This window comes from Rhinolophus hipposideros, assembly GCF_964194185.1.
Source record: "Rhinolophus hipposideros genome assembly, contig: HAP1_SCAFFOLD_140, whole genome shotgun sequence".
NCBI lineage: Eukaryota > Metazoa > Chordata > Mammalia > Chiroptera > Rhinolophidae > Rhinolophus > Rhinolophus hipposideros.
This window is the reverse complement of record NW_027669107.1, coordinates 111962-134835: the sequence shown is the minus strand read 5'-3', so window position 1 is coordinate 134835 and position 22874 is coordinate 111962. Positions and strand designations below refer to the sequence as shown.

The 22874-nt window shown below is 38.2% G+C and overlaps 1 protein-coding gene across 2 annotated transcripts in view; it reads right to left on the bottom strand.

Moving 5' to 3' along the window:
* Nucleotides 1-22874, bottom strand: part of LOC308495689 (ankyrin repeat domain-containing protein 26-like) — an 82898-nt gene that overhangs the window by 48716 nt on the left and 11308 nt on the right. For both annotated transcript variants that reach the window (XM_081080656.1, XM_081080657.1), the window contains exons 6-8: nt 19983-20053; nt 19550-19643; nt 4673-4875 (exon numbers count right to left, since the gene is read on the bottom strand). In XM_081080656.1, the coding sequence (XP_080936782.1) occupies nt 4673-4875; nt 19550-19643; nt 19983-20053 (368 nt within the window). The remainder of the gene's footprint in view (nt 1-4672; nt 4876-19549; nt 19644-19982; nt 20054-22874) is intronic.

Below are 22874 nucleotides of genomic sequence, written 5' to 3'. Positions count from 1 at the left end.
AGGGTGAAAAAGATAACAAGAGACAAAGATGGACATTTCATAATGGTAAAGTGGACTATACAACAAGAAGACATAACAGTCATCAATATTTATGCCCCCAATCAGGGAGCACCGAAATATACCAAGCAACTACTAACAGAACTAAAGGGAGAAATTGACCAAAACACAATTATACTAGGGGACTTAAATACATCATTGACAGCTATGGATAGATCATCCAAACAGAAGATAAATAACGAAATCGCAGCCCTAAATGACACATTAGATGAATTGGACATCATTGACATATATAGAGCACTTCATCCTAAAACATCAGACTATACATTCTTTTCTAGGGTACATGGAACATTCTGAAGGATAGACCATATATTGGGACACAAAATCAGCCTCAGCAAATTTAAGAAGATTGAAATCATACCAAGCATATTCTCTGATCACAAAGCTTTGAAATTGGATATCAACTGCAAAAAGAAAGCAGGAAAAAACACAAATACATGGAGATTAAACAACATACTATTAAAGAACGACTGGGTCAAAGAAGAAATTAGAGGAGAGCTCAAAAGATACATAGAAACAAATGACAATGAAAATACATCCTACCAAAATTTTTGGGATGCCGCGAAAGCAGTTTTAAGAGGGAAATTTATATCATTACAGGCCTATCTCAAGAAACAAGAAAAATCCCAAATAAATAACCTCATGTTACACCTTAAAAAACTAGAAAAAGAAGAACAAGCGAAACCCAAGGTCAGCAGAAGAAAGGAAATAACAAAAATCAGAGCAGAACTAAATGAAATAGAGAACAAAAAGACAATAGAAAAAATTAATGTGACAAAAAGCTGGTTCTTTGAAAAGATTAACAAAATCGACAAACCCTTGGCTAGACTCACTAAGATAAAAAGAGAGAAGACACTAATTAACAAAATCAGAAGTGAAAAAGGGGAAGTTATCGCGGACACCACAGAAATACAAAGGATTATCCAAGAATACTATGAAGGACTATATGCCACCAAATTTAATAACTTAGAAGAAATGGACAAGTTCTTAGAAACATATAGCCTTCCAAGGCTGAATCATGAAGAACTGGAAAATCTTAACAGGCCGATCACCAGTAACGAAATTGAATCAGTCATCAAAAACCTTCCCAAAATCAAAAGTCCTGGACCAGATGGCTTCACCAGTGAATTCTACCAAACCTTCAAAGAGGATCTAATACCAATCCTGCTCAAACTCTTCCAAAAAATTGAAGAAGAGTCAGTACTCCCTAACTCATTTTATGAGGCCAACATTACCCTGATACCAAAACCTGGTAAGGACAACACAAAAAAAGAAAACTACAGACCTATATCTCTGATGAATACAGATGCTAAAATGCTAAACAAAATTCTAGGAAATCGAATACAACAATGCATTAAAAAGATTATTCATCACGACCAAGTGGGGTTCATCCCCGGGGCACAAGGATGGTTCAACATTCGCAAATCCATCAATGTGATACATCACATAAACAAAATAAAGGACAAAAATCATATGATTCTATCAATTGATGCAGAAAAAGCATTTGATAAGATACAACATCCATTTATGATTAAAACACTTACTAAAATTGGTATAGAAGGAAAATACCTCAACAAAATAAAGGCCATATACGACAAGCCCTCAGCTAATCTCATAATTAATGGTGAAAAGCTGAAGCCCTTTGCTCTACGTTCAGGAACACGACAAGGATGTCCCCTATCACCTCTGCTTTTCAACATAGTGTTGGAAGTCCTCGCCAGAGCTATCAGGCAAGAGAAAGAAATAAAAGGCATCCAAATTGGGAATGAAGAAGTTAAATTGTCACTCTTTGCAGATGACATGATGCTATATATAGAAAACCCTAAAGACTCCACCGAAAAGCTATTAGAAACAATCAATGAATACAGTAAAGTTGCTGGCTACAAAATCAACGTACAAAAGTCTATTGCTTTCTTATATACCAACAATGAAATCTCAGAAAAAGAGATAGAAAAAAACAATTCCTTTTGCAATTGCAGCAAAAAGAATAAAATACCTAGGAATAAACTTAACCAAGGATGTGAAGGATTTATATGCTGAAAACTATAAGACATTTTTGAAAGAAATTGAAGAAGACACAAAGAAATGGAAAGACATTCCGTGCTCATGGATTGGAAGAATCAACATAGTTTAAATGGCCATATTACCCAAAGCCATATACAGATTTAATGCAATCCCCATTAAAATCCCAATGGCATTTTTTAAAGAAATAGAACAAAAAATCATCAGATTTGTTTGGAACCACAAAAGACCCCGAATAGCCATAGCAATATTAAAAAAAAAGAACAATACTGGAGGTATCACACTCCCTGATTTTTCCTTGTACTACAGGGCTACAATAATCAAAACAGCTTGGTATTGGCGGAAAAACAGACACATAGACCAATGGAATAGAATTGAGAACCCAGAAATAAAACCACATAAATATGGACAGATAATTTTTGACAAAGAAGCTAAAAACATACAATGGAGAAAAGACAGCCTCTTCAATAAATGGTGCTGGCAGAATTGGATAGCTACGTGCAAAAGAATGAAACTGGACTGCTATCTGTCACCATGTACCAAAATTAATTCAAAATGGATCAAAGACTTAAGCATAAGACCTGACACAATAAACTGCATTGAAGAAAACATAGGTACTAAACTTATGGACCTTGGGTTCAAAGAGCATTTTATGAATTTGACTCCAAAGGCAATGGAAGTAAAAACTAAAATAAACAAATGGGATTATATGAAACTGAAAAGCTTCTGCACAGCAAAATAAACTATTGACAAAATAATGAGGCAACCAACTGAATGGGAGAAGATTTTCGCAAACAGTTCCTCTGATAAGGGGCTAATATCCAAAATATACAAGGAACTCATGAAACTCAACAACAAAAAAACAAACAACCCAATTGAAAAATGGACAGAGGACCTGAAGAGACATTTTTCCAAAGAGGATATACAAATGGCAAATAGACATATGAAGAAATGCTCAACATCGCTAATCATCAGAGAAATGCAAATGAAAACCACAATGAGATATCACCTCACCCCAGTCAGAATGGCTTTCATCAACAAAACAAATAGTAACAAGTGTTGGAGAGGCTGTGGAGAAAAAGGAACTCTCATACACTGTTGGTGGGAATGCAGACTGGTGCAGCCGCTATGGAAGGCAGTGTGGAGGTTCCTCAAGAAATTACGAATAGAATTACCATATGACCCAGCAATCGCTCTCCTGGGTTTCTACCCCAAAAATATAAAAGCATTTCTCTATAGAGGCACGTGTACTCCAATGTTCATTGCAGCTTTGTTTACGGTGGCCAAGACATGGAAACAACCAAAATGTCCTTTGATAGATGAATGGGTAAAGAAGTTGTGGTACATATACACAATGGAATACTATTCGGCGTTAAGGAAAGATGATATAGGAGCATTTGTGACAACATGGATGGATCTCGAGAGAATAATGCTAAGTGAAATAAGTCAGACAGAAAAAGCAGAGAACCCTATGATTTCACTGATATGTGGTATATAAACCAAAAAGAACAAGACAAACAAATGAGAAACAAAAACTCATAGACACAGACAATAATTTAGTGGTTACCAGAGGGTAAGGGGGTGGGGGGTGGGTGATGAGGGTAAAGGGGATCAAATATATGGTGATGGAAGGAGAACTGACTCTGGGTGGTGAACACGCAATGGGATTTATAGACGATGTAATACAGAATTGTACACCTGAAATCTATGTAAATTTACTAACAATTGTCACCCCAATAAAATTAATTAAAAAAAAAATCCCACCAAGATATTTTCAAGCCTTTGCTGTCCCCGCCCTTGGGTAACGCCCTCATTACCCTGAGGACTGAGGTGTCATGTAGAACAGCAGCCTCTGGGGGAGAAGGAGGGAGCCTGGTGGGTGATCCGACTGAACCGAAACCGCTCAGCAGGCCTGTAGCTTATAATATAACACTGTGACCAAGGCGCTGGGCGTGGGCTCTGCGCTTTCTGTCTTCCACACACCCCCTCAGGCTCACCACCTTATCTTTTTAGCCACTTCTTGGGTTATACTACCCTCACCCCTACGTTGTTAACCCTCTGCTATATTTCACATATATGCCTTTGTGGACATCAGAAAGACTAGAAAGAAGAGCTTGTCTGAAAGCGACCTCTAGAGATAATAACACAGAGCACAATGGAGACAGTACATGTACCAAGTGCCAGAATATGCGGAGTACTTAACCCTTTTGGTTTAAGTTGTTATCTTATAATAAATAGTTACCTCATTAAAAACTATTTAGGGGAATTCTGACAAGAAATTTTATAATAAATAGCGTTGTCTAAATCATAAAGCTTCAAAAACACTTTGCTTAAAGACTGGTAGATCAGATTAACTCTATGAAAACCGCGAGAAGGAAAAATACAATCATGTAAAACCAAAAATGGAGAGAGATGCAAATGTCCTGAACTAACTAACATTTTAAAAGTAATTTATTCACTAACATCATTTTCCAAAATTATACTATTTAGTAAGCTTTCATTTCCTATCAATCTCAGGAATCTGCCTGGATAAAAATTATACTTTAGAGGCAAATTAATGAGCTCGATTGATTTTCTCTGACTTTGGACTTACTTGTTTAGTTTGTTTTCCAATGATGATCTAAGTTTTAATTCCTCTAGGTAGAGGTGTTTACATTCTTCCAATTCTATTTTACAAGAAGTTTTCACTTTGAAGAGTTCAGATTCCAGACGTTTAAATCTGAGTTCCATGTCACTTATGTAAGCGCCAACATGGTCATTTAACGGGTGTACGTTTTTTTGAGATGCTGCTGGTTCCTAAAGCCAACGGAAAGGATACATTTTAAAAATAATTATAAACTGAATAATTACAGTCTGTTAGTATTCTTTAGTTTTAAGTCAATGATTTGGACGGCAATTTAAATGTGAAAAAAGCTGAAGTTTAAAATATTTATCATCAATACGGAATAAAATAAATCTGAATCATGAAAATATTTTGAATCATCTCATCTAACAATTCCAATAAGAGAATCAATTTTAAATTTTAAAAATTGAACAATATGACTTAATAATCTAAGAATATGGTGCATTTTATTTTCTTTATTTCCTAATAGTCTCGTTTTATATCAATTGGTCTTAAAAATCAAATGATTATCCAGAAAGAACAAATCTCAAAGATCAATTGAGTGATAATAATGATGGGAACTGAAATATTTAAAAGGAGAAGCAAATAGCACCTTAGTTCCAGAAAATCTAAAAAAATAAAAAATAAAAACAACTGCCATTAAGGGGAGTAGAAGAATCACATACACTATGCATATCGAAAACGTAATTTGCAGCAAAATGAATTAAGGTGTGTTAAAAATCAATGAATTAACCTGTAAAAATAGATTTAAAAACTTTTTCTACTACATCCTGTCTTGCTCAGTCTTCAATATCCCAGAATTTACTGTGTTCTGCTTCACTCTTTTCTACCACATTCGTGACTATATGAATTTTGAGGTTTAATAATTTTTATCTCCACTCTTTTTATTCTCTACTTTTTCACATGACTTTTGTACTCCTTTCATAGATAATAACTCCTGTTTAAGATTGATTTTCTTCAACAAGGTATAGATATCTTTTTTTAAAAACACTTTTTAAAACAAATTTTTTTTTTATAATTGGGGAACAGTGTTTTTTCCAGGACCCATCAACTCCCTGTCAAGTAACAGTTTCCAATCTAGTTGTGGGATGCGCAGCTCAGCTCCAAGTCAAATTGTTCTCTTCAATCTACTAGTTATGGAGGGTACAGCTCACTGACCCATGCGGGAATCGAACCGGCAACCTTGGTGTTATGAGCACTGCGCTCTAACCACTGAACCAACTGGCCGGCCGCCCACTGGGGGCTCAGCTCCAAGCTCCAGCCATTGTTTTCAACCTAGTTGTGGAGGGTGTAGCTAACTGGTCCATGTGGGAATCGAACCAGCGACCTTCGTTACCGAGGATTGTAACCAGCACGATGCTCTAACCATGGAGCCAACTGGCCACCCCACAGATGGAGACATTCTGAAGATGCAGTTTCCAGTTTTGCTTTGAGAGCCTCATTCTGAATGAGTAAGATAGTATGATTTGGTTACGAAGGAAGTTGACTGAGAATAGTCTAACCCCAAACCAGTATCAACTTGTGAAATAAACTCAGTTGCCATAAAATGTCATCCGTACTGTAGTAGATCCTTATTATGTGGAAACTTGCATTACTCAGAATGAAGAACAAAGAGAAAAGCACCAGGAGACTCAAAAATGTATCCTTTATTGTCATCGACTTTGCCACACAACATCTGTACTTGATTTTCTACGATTTCCTGAATGATTGGTTCACGTTTTTCTTCTATAAAATGACTGTAAGTCACCTTTGAGTTGATAGTCTCTCACCTGTTCCCCATTTTAACTCTCCGTAATTTCTTACGAAGTTGTAGGGAGTTACGAGTAACTCATCTTGAGTTAGTTAGGCCTCCGTCAGCTACAAATGTTTCATGGTAATTTGAATTGCTTTCAAGAAGAAATGATTCCCAAGGTTAAGGAGAAATCACATCTCACACTGTGAATGTTTAGTGAGATGATCGCTACATTTTTTTCAACAACAAAAAAGTGTCTTAATTCGATAATGCTATCTTGTAATCCTCTTTCCACAGTATACAAGAACATCCTAAACAGCAATAATAACAACAACAAATCTGCTGGAATTTCAGTGATACTGAGTTGCGTAGAACTACTTTCCTTAGATACAATGCTTATTTGGTAAGATGAGGTGAGTGGATGGATGTAGTGTTTTTAAAACATGGCTACAAATTCTTGACATTTCTCCATGAAATTCCCTCCCTTTTAATATGTGCTGGCCTTAGGAAGTAACTGGATTCTAGTGCATGGAATAGGGCAGAACTGCTGTGAGAATGCTATGCCTGCGGCAGAAAATGTGATACAGCTTCCATCTGTATCTCAGGGAAGCTCGCCCTGAGAACCCAGCCACCATGTTGTGCAGATGAAGAAGCCCAGGACACACAGTGAGGCCTCCTACAGATGTTCGCGCTGAGACGGCCCCAGTGGGCATCCCGGCCAAAACCCCGCTTCAACTGCTACACGTGTGTGTAACAGCCTTTAGATGATTCTCATTCGCAGCTTCATGGCAACGCAGCTGATGCCAAGTGGAACAGAAATGAGCTAGTCTCACTGAGCTTCACTCAACTGCATTACTGGTGAACAAAACAGATGCTGTTTTGAGCCACTAGCTTTTGAGTTGGTTTCTTGAGCAGCAATGAACAACTGGCATTGATACTGATATTCAAAATGGTGTGAGGCCACAAAGAAAAGCAATCTAAAACCTGTAGGAGTGCCTTTCCACCAGGAGGTAGGTGGAACCCGAAAGGATGTGGAGAAGAATGAGAACGACACCCACAAGAGCCTCCAAGAGACGGTTATTGGGGGCTTGCGGGCCCCTAAAGAGGCTGGCCACAAAGACTTCTCAGCTAGTGAAGAAAATGAGTCTGAAATCCGGATAAAAGGGGACTTTTGCTGTGAAGTAACCAAGTAACATCCATGAGATACATGAGCTAACAAAAGACTGTGAACTGTAAAGGAACCAGGACTTATTGTGTTCAAATGTGTTTCCCAATTACAGCCTCTCCCACATGCCCTGTTGTCAAATCATGCTAAAATGAAGAAATGGCTTCTGAGTGAAGATCAAATTCGCTGTGCTCCCAGGAAGACATGATCTACGGATGAGGACAAGACTGTAAAGCCTTCCTCAAGACTTCGAAAGAGTTAAGGTGGGGCCTTAAATCCTGGAAGGCTCTTAAAAGGAAAATAATTTTATAGGCATGGTCCTACAACAGCTACAGGAAGCCCAAGAGCTTATCTCAAAACAATTTATGACGGTGGCTTTTCTAATGGCACGAACCCCAATAAACTCTCACGCAACTCCAAGTTTTTAGGATAATCAAGTAGCAAAAAACCACCTTGTTACCTTGGACTAATAAAAACCAAGAGAGTGAAAAATAAGAGGAGGCTTGTGGGTCTTAGACATTTGGGTGGAGGAATGACTCTGAGGGAAGAGCTGCAAGCACAGGTCATTTCTTATGAAAAGGACAGAACAAAGAGCTCACAGGGGACAGCAAAGGGCCATGGAGAGCATTGGCATGATTAGGACTAAGTCCTAATCAAAGAACGGACAGCACACATCAGGCTGTATTTCAGAATTGCTATGGACTAACGTGCCTTCCACTTTCTATTTCTGCAGGGGAAACTTCAGCAGTCGAGCAGAATGTTGGGTGTGTGGGTGGTAGATAACTTGTCTCTTCCTTTCTCATGTTTTCATATTGAAAGGAATTGTCCTCAAGGAGCTTTATCCTAGAAACCAAAACCCAGGCCCTTCACCCCCATTTGCACCAGACTAAGATGGTAAAATCTTAGATTCGAACCTGAGCCTGATGCCATTAAATTGAGACTTGTGGCGAGTATTGCGTAGGGATGAGTGTATTTTCCATGTGGGGGGAATATAAAGAATTGTGGCCAGTGGACAGATCAAGGTGGTTTTTAAATGTGTCCGTAAATTTTGAAATATTCATTGCATAAAACCACTGGAGTATGGGTCAACATTAGTGACTGGCTCCTAATGAACAGAATATGTTGAAAGACATTTCGTGTGAATTCCAAGACTCCTTCACAAAGGGCAACACAGCTCCTGTTGGTTATGTCTCTGAGGATCTGAACCTTGGAATCCAGCCCCGTGTTGTGGGGAGGCTCGGGCCACAATGCGAGCCGGGTGTTCAGGTGTAGTTGTTCCTGCTGTCTCCTCCAGCTAGAGAGCCGACCAACAGTAGGCACCAACTACCGGACACATTGCTGTACAAACTTTCAAATGATTGCAGCCTCCAGCCATCGAGCTGCCCCAATTGAAGCTGAGGGGAACGGAGACAGATGGCCTTGGCCACACTCTTCTTAAGTATGGATCTGTGAGTCAAATAACTGTTGTTTATTTCAACCACTCCATTGGAGAGTTAAGGAAAAAATAGCCACACCTTCTGGATTAAAAAAAGAGATAATAGTAAACGTAACTTATAAGTTATTAATTACAGTTATCTTCTTTTATTGCACTTTGCTGTATTCTGTTTTGCAACTATGTTTTACAAATTGAAAGCTTTGGACAATCATGCATTTAGCAAGTGTATGAATACCACTTTTCCGACCAAGTTGGATTATGTTTGGCAGTTTAGCAATGAAGTACTTTTTAATTAAGGTATGTACACTGTTTATTTAGACATAATGTTACCACACACTTGATAGACTACAGACTAGTGTAAAATAAATTTATATGCACAATTCTTGTGATTCACTTTATTGGGTTACTAGTGTATTGCTGTGGTTGGAACCAAATCTGCAATATCTCCGAGGTATGCCTTTAGTCTCCTTTATGGTGTAATCTAAGTAATGTGGAGATTGACTTATTAATGACACACAATGCTAAAGAGAAGAAGCAGTGAATACAAAAAAGGCATAAGAAGTTTCTCAAGGGTTCCCTTCAATGACAGCTAGGCAGGTAGGCATCTTTAGAAGCTTCCCTCAACGTACAGGATAAGGAAGACTGGCAAGGAGACATATGATTTCTAGTATGATAGTTGTAAAACTAGAAATAGCCAGTTAATAACCAAAATCAAACCTTTTTCCTGATTTCCATTCCCTAAAATTCTAAAAGAGATAGGCAGCTTTCAATATTTATTCATCAATCTAGTACTCAATCTTCACTTCCTTTTCCTCGGTGAGAAAATAGAGAGCATTATGGAATAATTTTTAATCTCAGTAGTAAAACAATCATAGTGTCCTCTGGCACTATTTAAATACAATCTCTCCTTTACCATACTTCAAGCTTGTTTGTATGAAAAGGGAAGACCATGTCTTCTGAATCTTATACTGAAATGCTTCTCCGTATCACATAAAAAGGCTTTGACATTTTACAATTCACATCACGAATCTATTATTTGTTTCTGATTGATTAATTACTTCCTGAATTTTAACAGCTGTACTTTTGAAATGTTTTCTTTGGATGGGATGAAATATTTATTCCATTAATTATATATGAAGCTAAAGGTACAACTATGCATCTCAATGTGTTTCTGAGAATGTAGGATCTATGCCAAGAACAAGATTGGCACCAGTGTTTCAGAAAAGAACCGGGTCAAACAGAATCTACTTTTCAATTGCAAGATGATGGATTAGAGAGATTTCTAAAGAGGAAAGCAGATGGTCCAGGTTTCATCTTCTCTTTCCTAGACAGTGAAATCTATGGAAGAGGCTATGGATTAGGAGATAGACAAAATGAAGAAAGTTGTCCACCAAGTATCAGATCTAATTACCGACATTTGATGGAAATGGGAGGGAAAGGGAAGCACTGGGTTAAAGATTAATGTTTTGAATGAAGAAAACAAAAGGAATGAGTCGACTTTGTAAGCCTAATATCCCATCATGTCATAAGATCACCAAGGTCTGCGGGCCACAGTCTCCATCCAGAAGCAAAACATCTCCACAGAAGTGGAATTAAAGATATTCCCCTACATTGACATTTTATTATTCCATAAGGCATCTGGTAATATGCAAGATGACTGGGGAAGCGTTCTCATAACATTTGATTTGGTAATGGCGTAAGGACAGATCTATAGATCAATGAATCAAAATTAAGGATCCGGAAATTAACCTCATATGTAGAGCCGAGTGATTTTTGACAAGGGTGCTAAAAAATCCAATTGGATGTGAATAGTCTTTTGAGCAAATGATACTGGATCAACTGGGTATCCACATGCAAAAGAAAAAATTAGAGCTCTACATCATACCAGATATAAAAAGTATCTCAAAATGTAAAAGCTAAAATTATAAAAGCTTAGAAGAAAGCATAGGTATACGTCTTCATGAAAGAGTTCGTAATTGAGTGTTTAAAAAAATAGATTAACTGGACTCCATTAAAATAAAATGCTTCTGTGCTTTAAAGGATACCATTGAAAGACTAAATAAGCAAGCTAATGAAAGGGAGAAATATTTGAAAATCCTATATCTGATAAGCGATTTGTATCCAGGATATATAAAGAACTCTTACAATTCAACAAGAAAGAGACAGTGCAATTTTAAAAGGGCAAAGGAATTGAAACAACAGTTTTTCAAAAAAGTTATACAAATGGATAATAAGCATGGGAAAAGATTGCTCAGCATCATTATTCATCAGAAAAAACTACATCAAAACCACAATATGGAGCAGAGAGTTCACTAGTGGTTCCTTAGGGCTAGGAAGAGTGGGAAGGGCAGACTGGCACACGGTGAAGGCTAACAGTACACAGATACTTTCCAGGGTGATGAAAATGTTGTAAAACTGATTGTGATGATGACTGCATAAAGCTTTTAATACACTAAAAGCCACTGCACTGCACACTTTAAATGATGGAACTGCATGCTATGTTCATTATATCTCAATGAAGATTGGAGCCAGTGCTTTGGGGTCATGCAACGGTGTCCTTCTTGGCTTTAGATCACTAGCCAGGGTTGAGACATAGGAGAGGTAACAGTATGCCCTTTTATAGAAAAATGATATAGAAAATAAGCTATCTTTTTCACTGCTTGAGTCTGTAAAATTAAGAGAGAAATCAGTATTGTACTGCTCAAAGCATTGAGTGGTTTCTATTTCCCCAAATTAAGTGATTTCTGGGTCCCAAACGGATTACAAAGTACCTTCTGTTTTAACCTAGCCATCTGAATATCCATTTCAGATTGATTGGGTTCTAAATCTCCAAGGAAACTAACCTCTCCATTTTGACTGTCATGTAGCATCCTTGTATTCTGAAAGAGGGTCTTCAGTCTGCAGAATTGTAGAAAACGAGTAAGTCAAATTCTTTAAGAGTAAATGTTTAGGAATTATTTAAAGAGATGATATGTCTATCATACAAAATAAACAAATCTATAAATTATGATCCTCTCCTATTTGTTCCAGTATAAGAGTTTGAAAGCATACTAATTAAATTATAATCTTAGGTAAGTAACATAAAACAATTGTGATACATATGATACAGACTTCACATTGTAACAATGTAAGGTTCTTATAATTAAAGTATTATTAATATCCACTTAAGATTGTTAGTATCAAACATATTAAATATCAGCTATAAACCAGAGATTAGTATCCAAGGTGAAGAAGAAAAGTATAATATATGTGGATGTTTTGAAAACACGCCAAAATACCATTCGGTGCCTACTGACCACAGTCTACCAGAAGAAAAGAAAGTACGTACCAACAAGAGATCATTCAAAATAGAAAGAGAAACCGGAAAGAAAAATCTGAAGTCTGAGTGGAGGGGAAAGGAAAGGGGCAGGGCTTTAGAAGAAAGGAAATTGGAGAGATAATGTGTCACAGTCTCTTCGAGTCTGTCTTACGAAGAGATCTTTGCTAGCACAAAGTTAACAAAATGAGAATACAAAACAATGCAGAGAAAGACAGTGACATGGGAGAAAAAACACTGAGGAGAATCAGAGAAAGAACTTCATTCAGTAAGCAGCAAGTAAACAGAAAGCAAGCCACGTGCGGGCTTCCCAGACGTTGGGAAAGATTCCATTATTATTTGAGTGAGATGATTACTCATCTCATTCTTTTTTAAGTTATACATATGGTTTGGTATGTATGACATATTTTATAACTGACAAAAAAGTAGAAAGAACATAGAAGCCAAATCAATAACAATTCTGATGTTGTTAAACAATACCACAGATAGGTTTTTAGACATTAAACTGTTAGAATGCTGAAGGCAAGAACACTACGAAAAGAAGGAAAGATTACCAAAGAGAGCACAGACATCCTGCAGAAATAAAGATTCAAGGGAGACCAGGAAGAGTGCAGTTGACAGTATATGCAAAAGACACGGTCATTATAGTTTTAGGAATCATTCAAAAGTAGGTATAATATTTTGGCATTCACACAAGTTTGACTATGCTGAGTTTCTGATGTAAATTTGTAAGTAGGATAGCTTTTTTAATTATGAAAATTACAGGTATGAAATACATTTGTACTTAGGTTTTCATAAAGTGAGAATTATAATGAAATAGTAATTAATGGTTGACATGATCTGAAATATTAAAACCTTACCTGGTAACCTCTGTCTCTAATTCATCATTTTTCTTCTTTTGTTGATTCATATTATATTGCAGAGATTCTAACTTCTCATAGTACTTTAATTGTTCCTTTTCATCCTCAGACTTTGAAAAACATTTTTAAAGAAAGTTAATTTTAAAAATCTAGAGACTCACTCTTCTTTCTTTAAAATATGATTCCTCATGAGCTCATGAGTAATATGTGTACACAGGTGTATAAAATGTAGTTGTAGACCTGATACCAATAAGGACAGAGTTCAAAAACAATGACATTTCTTAAAGCAGCTGAAATGGATTTTGCAGTGTCATCATTGGTTTCCTGGAATTTAAATTGCCAAACTTTCTTAAAAACAGAGGCTTTTACATGTAAAAATACTAAGTGTTAAAGAATAGATTTAAATAGTGGTTCTCTTTACATTTTAGTTTCAAGAAATGCTCCCAGAGACATTTTCATCAACATTTCAAGATTTTACAGGGTTTATGGAATCACATTTTCGTATGATAATCTTTGAAAACTTCCTGTGCAGTCCCCCTTAGATTGTGATAATCTGACATGAGCATCAGATGAAGACTCTCATTCTCTGTAAGCGTTCTTCCATAGGTTTCAATTTCTCCTTTTCTAGTAAATATTTTTCTCTTTAAAGTTTATCTTCTCTATATTATGTAAAAACATAACTTTTTCTTGATTCCTGTAACTTTTTCTGTCATCCTGTTTTTCTTCTTAGACTCTAACCCTCTTTAATATGTGGTCTCATCCCCAGGTCCATATTTTCGCCACTTATTCTCTTCTTTTACATGAGAGCCTGACTTTCTGTCCTTATAATTGCGCGAAAACATTTTTCAGGGTCATCTCTTTAGTCCTTGTCCTGCTTTACTTCTCAGCAGCAACTGATAAGGATGCCCACACCCTTTCTATAGTCTTCTCAGCCCCACTCATCTCTAAACAGCAGTCCTGGTGGGCAGGCCTTGACCCTTTTCTATTCCTCTTTTTAAATGCTCTCAGGTCCTTAAATCCTAGTGCTTCAAACCACATTCCCTCATCTACAGTGGCAGCCTTGACCCCTTTACTGAGGTCATCTGTACTTTCCTTTTTCCCCTCGAGCTCCTCATAGACAGTGTCCCTCAACCACACACTCATAAACCATGACTTGCTGTGGATCAGCTCATCTGGTACATTTCATGGGGATTCTTATCACTGTTACTACGAACATAGCGTTATTTTCAGATCTTGGCAGCTCCTCACCCTTAGGATGTTGACCAGCATACTTTGTCCTATTTTTCTCTCAGAATGCATAAGTTTTTTCATAAGGTTCACATTATCTACTATTCGCCTTTCCATTTTTGTTTGCTCTATTGAATAACTTCCTATTCCTTGGGACCTGACCTGACCTATGGAAGTGTTCTGAAATTCCTTTTGCAAGTACACTCCACCATCTTGTTTGACAGCTTAAGTCAGTTGGAGCTATCCTTTCTTCCCAGTCCAGATGCTTCCTCTCACATTGTGTGAATCAAATATCTTAACCCAGGTACTCTCTCACCTTGGGGGCTATTGATCGAATTCGTTGAAACCTGTCATAATTAAACTTTTGATTTACAGGGTAGACCTTATGGTGGCTGATAATTCTGTCGAGATCCTAATTACTTCCCCTAGGAACCTATCGTCCCTCATTATTTTGGTATAAGCTTAATCAGTTGTGGGTGTGCTTACAAATTTTTCTATTTTTTGACATTCAATATTATTTTATATTAATTTTAGGTGTACAGCATAGTGGTTAGAATTTAAGTAATTTAACAAAGTGATTCCCCTGACTCATCCAGTACCCACCTGGCACTATACATAGTTATTGTCATAGTATTAACTATATTCCCTATGCTTTACATTACATCCCCATGACTATTTAGTAACTACCAATTTGTACTTTTTAACCCCTTCACCTTTTCCGCCCTGCTCCTAACTCCTCTCCCATCTATCACCCTAAATTATCTAGTACTCATCTGATGCCATGTGTTGTTATTGCAATATCATTAATACATGCCTTATACTATACCCTGGATCCCCATGACTACTTTGTAACAACCAATTTGTACTTTTTAATCTCTCCCCTTTTAACCCACTTCACAAACCCCCTTCCAGCTGGCAACCAACAAAATGTTCTTTGTATGTATGAACATTTTTCTGTTTGTTTGTTCTGTTCTTAAATCCCACTTAGAAGCACAATCACAGTGCATCTTTCTCGGTCTGACACACTCCACTCAGCACTGTACTCTCCAGGTCCATCCACACCGCCACAGATGGCCAGAGCCCATTTCCTTCTGTGGCCAAGCAATATTCCATTGCATACATGTATCATCTCTTCTTTATCCATTCATCCATTGATAGGCTGCATGCACATCTTGGCCATTGTAAAGAATCCTGCAGTGAACATATTGATGTACACGTCGCCTCGAATTGGCATTTTTCGGTTTCTTTGGATAAATACTCTGAAGTGGGATATCTGGGTCATTCTTCAACTCTTGTGATAGCCTTTGTTTAAAAGTCTATATTGTGTGATATAAGTATTGCTCCCACAGCTTTTTAAATTTTATTTTGTTTTCATGAAATATCCCTTTATTTTCAGTCTCTGTGTCTTTTGATCTGAAGCAAGTCTGTTGTAGGGAGCATATGTAAGGATCTTATTTTCTTATCCTTTCAGCCACCCTGTGTTTTGATTGGAGAATTTAATCTATTTACACATAAAGTAATTGTGCATAGATATGTAGTTACTGCTATTTTATGATTGATATTTTTGTTCTTCCTTTTTTGTTCCTTTTAAAGAAGTCCCTCTAATATTCCTTGTAATACTGGTTTGGTACTGATGAACTCCTTCAGTTTTTTTTTTTTTCCTCCTGAAAGCTCTTGATCTGTCCTATGATACTAAATTATAGCTTTGCTGGGTAAAGAAATCTTAGTTGTAGGCATGTCTTTCATCACTTTGAATATTTTGTGCCAATCCCTTCTGGCCTACAAAGTTGCTCTTGAGAAATCACCTGCTAGTCTTATGGGTGCTCCTTTACAGGTTACTAACTGCTTTTTTCTTGCTGTTTTAAAGTCTTTATTTGCCTATAAACTTTGGCATTTTAATTATGACGTATTCTTGGTATGGGCCTGTTTGGGCTCATCTTCTTTGAAATTCTGGGCTTATATGTCCATTTCCTTTACCAAGTTAGGGAAGTTCTCAGTCATTATCAAGTACATTTCGAATTCCTTCATTTCTTCTTCTCGTAGTACCCCATATGATAATGTTGGTATGCTTGACATTCTCAGAGGTCCCTTAAACTGTCCTCATATTTTGGATTCTTTTTGCTGTTCTGACTGGGTATTCTCTGCTACCGTATCTTCTAAATCACTCATTCGATTCTCTGCTTCATCTAGTCAGTTTTCATTCCCTCTAAGACATTCGCTTTTTCAGTTATTTTATTCTTTACTTATGACTGGTTCATTTTTATGTTTTCTATCTTCATTTTTATGTTTCCTATGTCTTAGTGGAAGTTCTTCTTGAGGTCCCTGAGCATCCTAATAACCAGTGTTTTGAACTCTGCATCTGATAGATTGCTTGTCTCTATCTTGCTCAGTATTTTTCTGGCGGTTTCTTCTGTTCTTTTATTTGGCATGTTTCTTTGACTCCCCATGTTGGCTCCCTCCTTCTGAATGTTTCTGTGTATGAGGTAGGACTGCTGTGTCTCCCAGGCCTATCTGAGTGGCCTTATATAGTAGGTGTCCTGTGGGGCCGTGTGGCACAGCCTCCTTGGTACCCAGAGCCAGGCGCTGCAGCTCTGCCCCTTGTGTGAGTTCTCTGTGCTCTCCTGTTGTAGTGCAGCCTCTGTTGCTCTTTGTATGTCAATGGGAGGCATTGATCGTCAGACTGTGTGGTTGTGAGGACTGACCATGACTACAGTGGAGGAGCTGTTTTGCAGGGGCTGCCCCTACAGAGCAGGATTTGCTTTAGCAGGGCACTGGTGTCTGCCCTGTGTACACTTTGGTTGTGTCTTTCTGGGAGGCACCAGAGCGGTGATGCTCCTGCTCTGTCCAAAGATGGCCACCAGGTATGTCAGCCCTAGGGACTCCTAGAAGTGGCCCGGCCACAGGCCTAGTTCAGCCGCAGCCTATGTCCTGCGAGGGCCACCTAGCTTGACCACAAAGCAGGATGCAGATGGCTGCCACCTGCACCGGCTTTGGAGGTGCCTCAAGAGTTCCAGTTATGAACCATAGCCAGCTTCCATTAGTGCCATCTTGGGTCTACACAGCAAGAAGTAAAAGACAGCTGAGGCCACGTAACGCTTATTTAGGTTTTGTGAACCTTTGAGAGATTTTAGGCAAGTCTGCAGCATGAGCCAAGACAGGATGTTTTTTTTTTGGAAAAGTCACTGGAAGAAGCTTGGGTTGGCTCTCAAGTTAGGTGGGGCAGGTTCTCAGGGAATCACTGTTCTCAGGGACAGTGTTAGCCAGGTTGATGTAGACTCAACTGATGGAGGCCGTCTATGTCTCACACTGCGACGGGTGATGGATCAGTACAGAAACAATGGATTCTACAAGCACCTCTGTGTGGGAAGAAGCTCCCCTCCAGCCATCACCCTAAAGGCAAAAAACTTAGTTCCCCCCCTTATATCCCTGAACTACTGCCCAGTGTTAGAGTTCAGGGCAAATGAATCTGTCAGTTAGTAAGCCCATTCCAAGCCCTATAAAAGAATCAACTGGGACTCTAGCCATCCTTTTATCTCACCCAACCAGAATGACCAGTGGTTTCCACAGCCAGAAGCTATGGGGACATCTCTCTCTAGCATTGGAATCCTGGGCTAGGATGCCTGGTGTGGAGCTGGGACCTCTCACACCCCTAGTGGACCTCGACAAGCAAGATATCCCTCTAGACTTCTGACAGTCGCACAAGGGTCTGGCATCAGCTCGTTCTGTTTTTCTGCTCCTCCTACCAGTCTCGACGTGACTTCTTCTGTATGTCCCTAGAGGTAGGACGACTTTGGTTGAGCTTGACTTCAGGTGATGCTCAGTGATGATAGTTCTGTAGTTTAGTTGTAATTTTGATGTGGTCGTGAGAGGAGGCAAGCATGGCATTTACCTACTCTGCTATCTTGACCACAAATCCCCAATTTTTCAATTTTTGATACCTTAATATAATAGATTTCTCTATAAAGCTGTGATGTGACAACTCATGGAACTCAAATTCATGTAAGACTCCTTATCAACACATTATCATGTCACTCATATGAAAAGTATGTTAGCAACATAATGTGACTTAATTGACAAGAAGTCTAGACAAAAATTTTTTTTCAAAGTTTCTTTGGCCACAAGAAGGACCATCAGAACAATCTTCTGTTTCCCTTGATGGGCATGACTGTCTAATGAAATTGCTTAGCCCTGGCTACTGTGACTGAAAGACACCAGCTGGAAGATACATCTATGTCATTGGTCCACCTCAGGGGTCACAATGCGATCTTGTGATGGGAAATCCTAGGGAGCCTCTCCTACAGAGGACAGAAGGATGGCAGGGGAATGTTGTTCTGCTTAGGAAAGATAGTGACACGGTTTTCACTGTCCATCAGGAAATTGTCATCCTGGATGACACATCAATCTTTTCTGACATCGAACTGTTAAATTTTTAAAAGCGTATGATTAACTCAAGTGAATGGAAAAAGATTAGTTTCTAAACTTGCAAAGCTAGAAGCACTATGTTACTATGTAAGGACTTGATTGGGCATTCATTTCTACTTTTACACTGGCATCTCTTTTCTTTTTCAAAATCCAACAAAGAGAAAAGTATATTCTTTTCAGGAAACATTTGCCTAATGACCCAGTATTCGTTAATGATGAAGAAAACAAATTAGAACATTAAAAGTAATTCATTCTCCAAATCTCACTAAAGGGTTTAGATTTCAAGGGAAATTTAGAATTCTGGATCAAATCATTACTCAAATGCCTGGACTCAAACAGATATTTGTACTCCGATGTTTGTGGCAGCATAAATAGCAACAGCCAACAGTTGGAAAAACCCAAATGTTGTACACACGAAAGGATAAATGAAACATGGTGTATATCAAATGTTGCCTTTAGACTATCACAATCTTTTTCTATAAAAATCTTACTACAAAAATCATTAATTTTATGAACTGAGATTTCTTTCTCTGTGGAGAGGAATTACGTTACTCCCAGCAAGTAGTATCAACATGAATACAGTACTTTTATTAATGAGACTGTTCTTATTGTCTAAAATATCCTTATATGCTACTATGACAGACATAGAAATTCCTTTGCAGTATGACAGAAATGAAGAGATTCACTTACCAAACTTGTACCTGACAGGTGCCTGAGAAGCTGTTCGATTATGCCCACTAGCTTTTTATTTGTCAGTCTTAGGTCAGTATTTTCAGCTGCAAGCCTAAAGTGAATATTTTGACATAATTATTCTCACACCTTGACTTTAAAGCATACCACATAATCACTGAACAAATATCTAAGGTGCAACTACATAAAATCTTACAATTTGAAAAGCGCATGATTTGGCAATTGTGCTATTTTTCTAGTTGTGAATTTTGCATAATATGCAAAATTAGAGATAATGTACACAAATTATTCTTTTCAAGGTAGCTCAAAGCTGACATTTTGACCCAGCTTCACACTCATGTGTTTATTGTTATAACTGATCTAATAGTCATACTACACTACACATCTGCTTTATAAATACTCAAGTTATTTTCTGTGCTGCTTTAACTTATACTTTTGCACGTGATCTTGCATCTTCTCAGTGCATCGTGCATCCTCTGGATGTCGAGCTCCTGCTTCTTGCAGCTAAAATAAAGAAAAAGTTATGTTTACTGATGATCTATGACATCTGACAATTAAGTTCGCAAACTTGTTGCAATGATGTTGCTCCCCTTTTTTTATATATATGTGAGGGACTGTTCATTATGAATTTCTACCAACTGGACACACAGTTAACCAAGTTTACTCTTTGGAATTGCTTAAAAGATTGTGTGAAAAAGTTAAGATGACCTGAACTTTTAGCCAACGACTCATTGCTCTTGCATCACGACAATGCACCAGCTCACAGGGCACTGTGTCTGAGGGAGTTTTTAGCCTGTAAACAAATAACTGTATTGCAACACCCTCCCTACTCACCTGATCTGGTCCCCAGTGACTAAATATGTCATTATCCAAAGATAAAGAAAATATGGAAAGGAAGACTATTTGATGACATTCAGGACATCAAGGGTAATATGATGACAGCAATGATGGCCATTCTAGAAAAAGAGTTCCAATGTGCTTTGAACTGTGAACTAGGCGGTGGCATTGGTGCAGAGTTTCCCAAAGGGACCGTTGTGACCGCAGTGATATTCAGCAACGAGGTATGGAGCACTTTTGCTTGAATGAGTTCTCACACTTAATTATCATACCTTGTGGTACAAATGACCCAAGAAATCAAACATACTGTATTCCAAGCATCCCATCAACTCTAATTTTAAATATTCACATACGTGAATTACCAGGCTAGTCCAGTGATTATGAAAGTTAACAGGCTACTCTTGGGGGCAGTCAGATAGTCATGGAATAGTTTGAGGGGCAGTAACTAAATAAGAGCCAAAATGCCTGGGTTTTTATCCCAAGTCCATCAGTTATTAGCTGGGTAACCTTGAGCAAAATGTGGGAAACCGTGCTGAAGTGCTAGCAGGTGTTGTTTTGTGAAATGTTGAACCTTTGACTTCCTTGAGTGGTTTGTGCTCCCAGCAAGGCAAAACTTGCTACTTTGAGAACACAGAACTAGACAAGGTCAGGAAGTGTGGAGCTGGCCAAAAAACAAGCCCTTGTTCATGCAAACATTGTAACTACTAGATTGCAGACAGTTCTGTTACTTTTTGATGCCCAGAGTATATAAGCTGCAAAAATAAACTTGGGCTGAGGCATTCTACTTAGAACTGAGGCATTCTACTTAGAACTGCATCAGTCTACTTAGAATTGCCTGCCCTCCAGATCCCATCTTTGTCTCTCTTCTTTTCTCTCAATCCTCACTCCCCACTTCAGGGACTGTTGTCTCGTCAGCAGGCACCGACAGCAAAATACTTAAATTTTGGGGGTCTCAGTTTCTTCATGTATAAAATGAGACAATAGTGGCATCTACCTCACTGAGATATTGGGAAGATTAAATTAGGGAACATATGTAATAGAAAAGGACATGGCACACAGTAAAATCAAAGGGTTTGCAGTTAGCATTATTGTTGCTGTATTTTAGGTTCTAATAAAATTTGATATTTTACACAGATGGGATGCCAATGGAAGTGGAACCAGTGTAAGAGTACACCAGTTACACTGAAATCATTCATCAAACTATCGGCAATGTCAGCAAATGGGGAGCATTAAGCCCAGAATATAACCCCAGTACTAAAATCCTTTTACCAATTCCAAGAGCCAATAGTACATTTTCTCTGCTTGTAATAATGTATACGTTCCTATGTACACTCAGTGTAGTCCATAATGAGTATGGACTACAATGCAAATACCACCTCCTGGATTGAGCATACAATTTATATGACCGTGAGAGGCAGGGTAAAGCCACTGATATGGAAATAACGGACTCTAGTGCTAAAGCCAACTTTCCAAATCAATTCCTTCCCAGCAACTGGTTCTGTGGGGATGTGTCAGAACTCAGAGGAGCAGATGGAAGCAGCACGCTCTGGCAGATCAGAAAAGCTGTCCTCAGAGCTGTAGTTAGAATGTGCTATCCACCTGTACACCCTGGCTGGCTGTAGACAGGAAGGGCTGGCTCCCTTTTATTTTAGTTTTTTATTTTTATGGAGAGGGGGAACATGAGCATTTCACTGAACAATTTTCTATTAGATTCGTGCTTTCAGTTTTATATATAATTGTGAGAAATACTTTCAGAATAAAAGTTTAATTATATCAATGTCTCCAAGGGGAAGTATTGGTTTGGTATAAAATATTTAATTTTATCCTAACAACTGTTGAAGAAAACATTTTCAATTTATGCAAGGATAGGTGCCATCATATCAAATACTATTTCCCCTTAGACAAAGTTATACTTAGAAAGACAGAATTCTCTCTCATGAAAAATTGAAACTATGTCAAATTTAGGGCTTGATTGCTCTGCACAGACTATCTGACAAGTGCTGAGGAACACGAGTTCAATGAGAGTTCAAACAGTGAGAGAAAGCTTCATGGAGAGGCCAGATTGGGAGCCAGAAATCCGGGGGGCAGGGAAATCAAAACACTGGCTCCCACCATAACTTGTAAACTCATGTTCATAGCAGAATTATTAACAGCCAAAAAGTGGAAACAACACAAAGTTCCATCAGCTGATGAATGGGTAAGTATTTTGTCCACAAGGTGAAGCAACATTGGGCAATAGGAAGAAATAGCTCACAACTGATGTGTGCTACAACACGGTGGAACCCTGGAAACGTGATGTTACGTGAAAGAAGCGAGTCACAAGGGACCTCACATCGTGTGATTCCATTTACATGAAATATCCAAAGTAGGCAAATCTACAGAGACAGAAAGTAGATTGGTGGTTGCCTGAGGCTGGGAGAGACAGGAAGATAGGGTGACAGCTAAGGGATGTGGGGTTTCTTTTGGGGGTAATGGAAATGTTCTATAA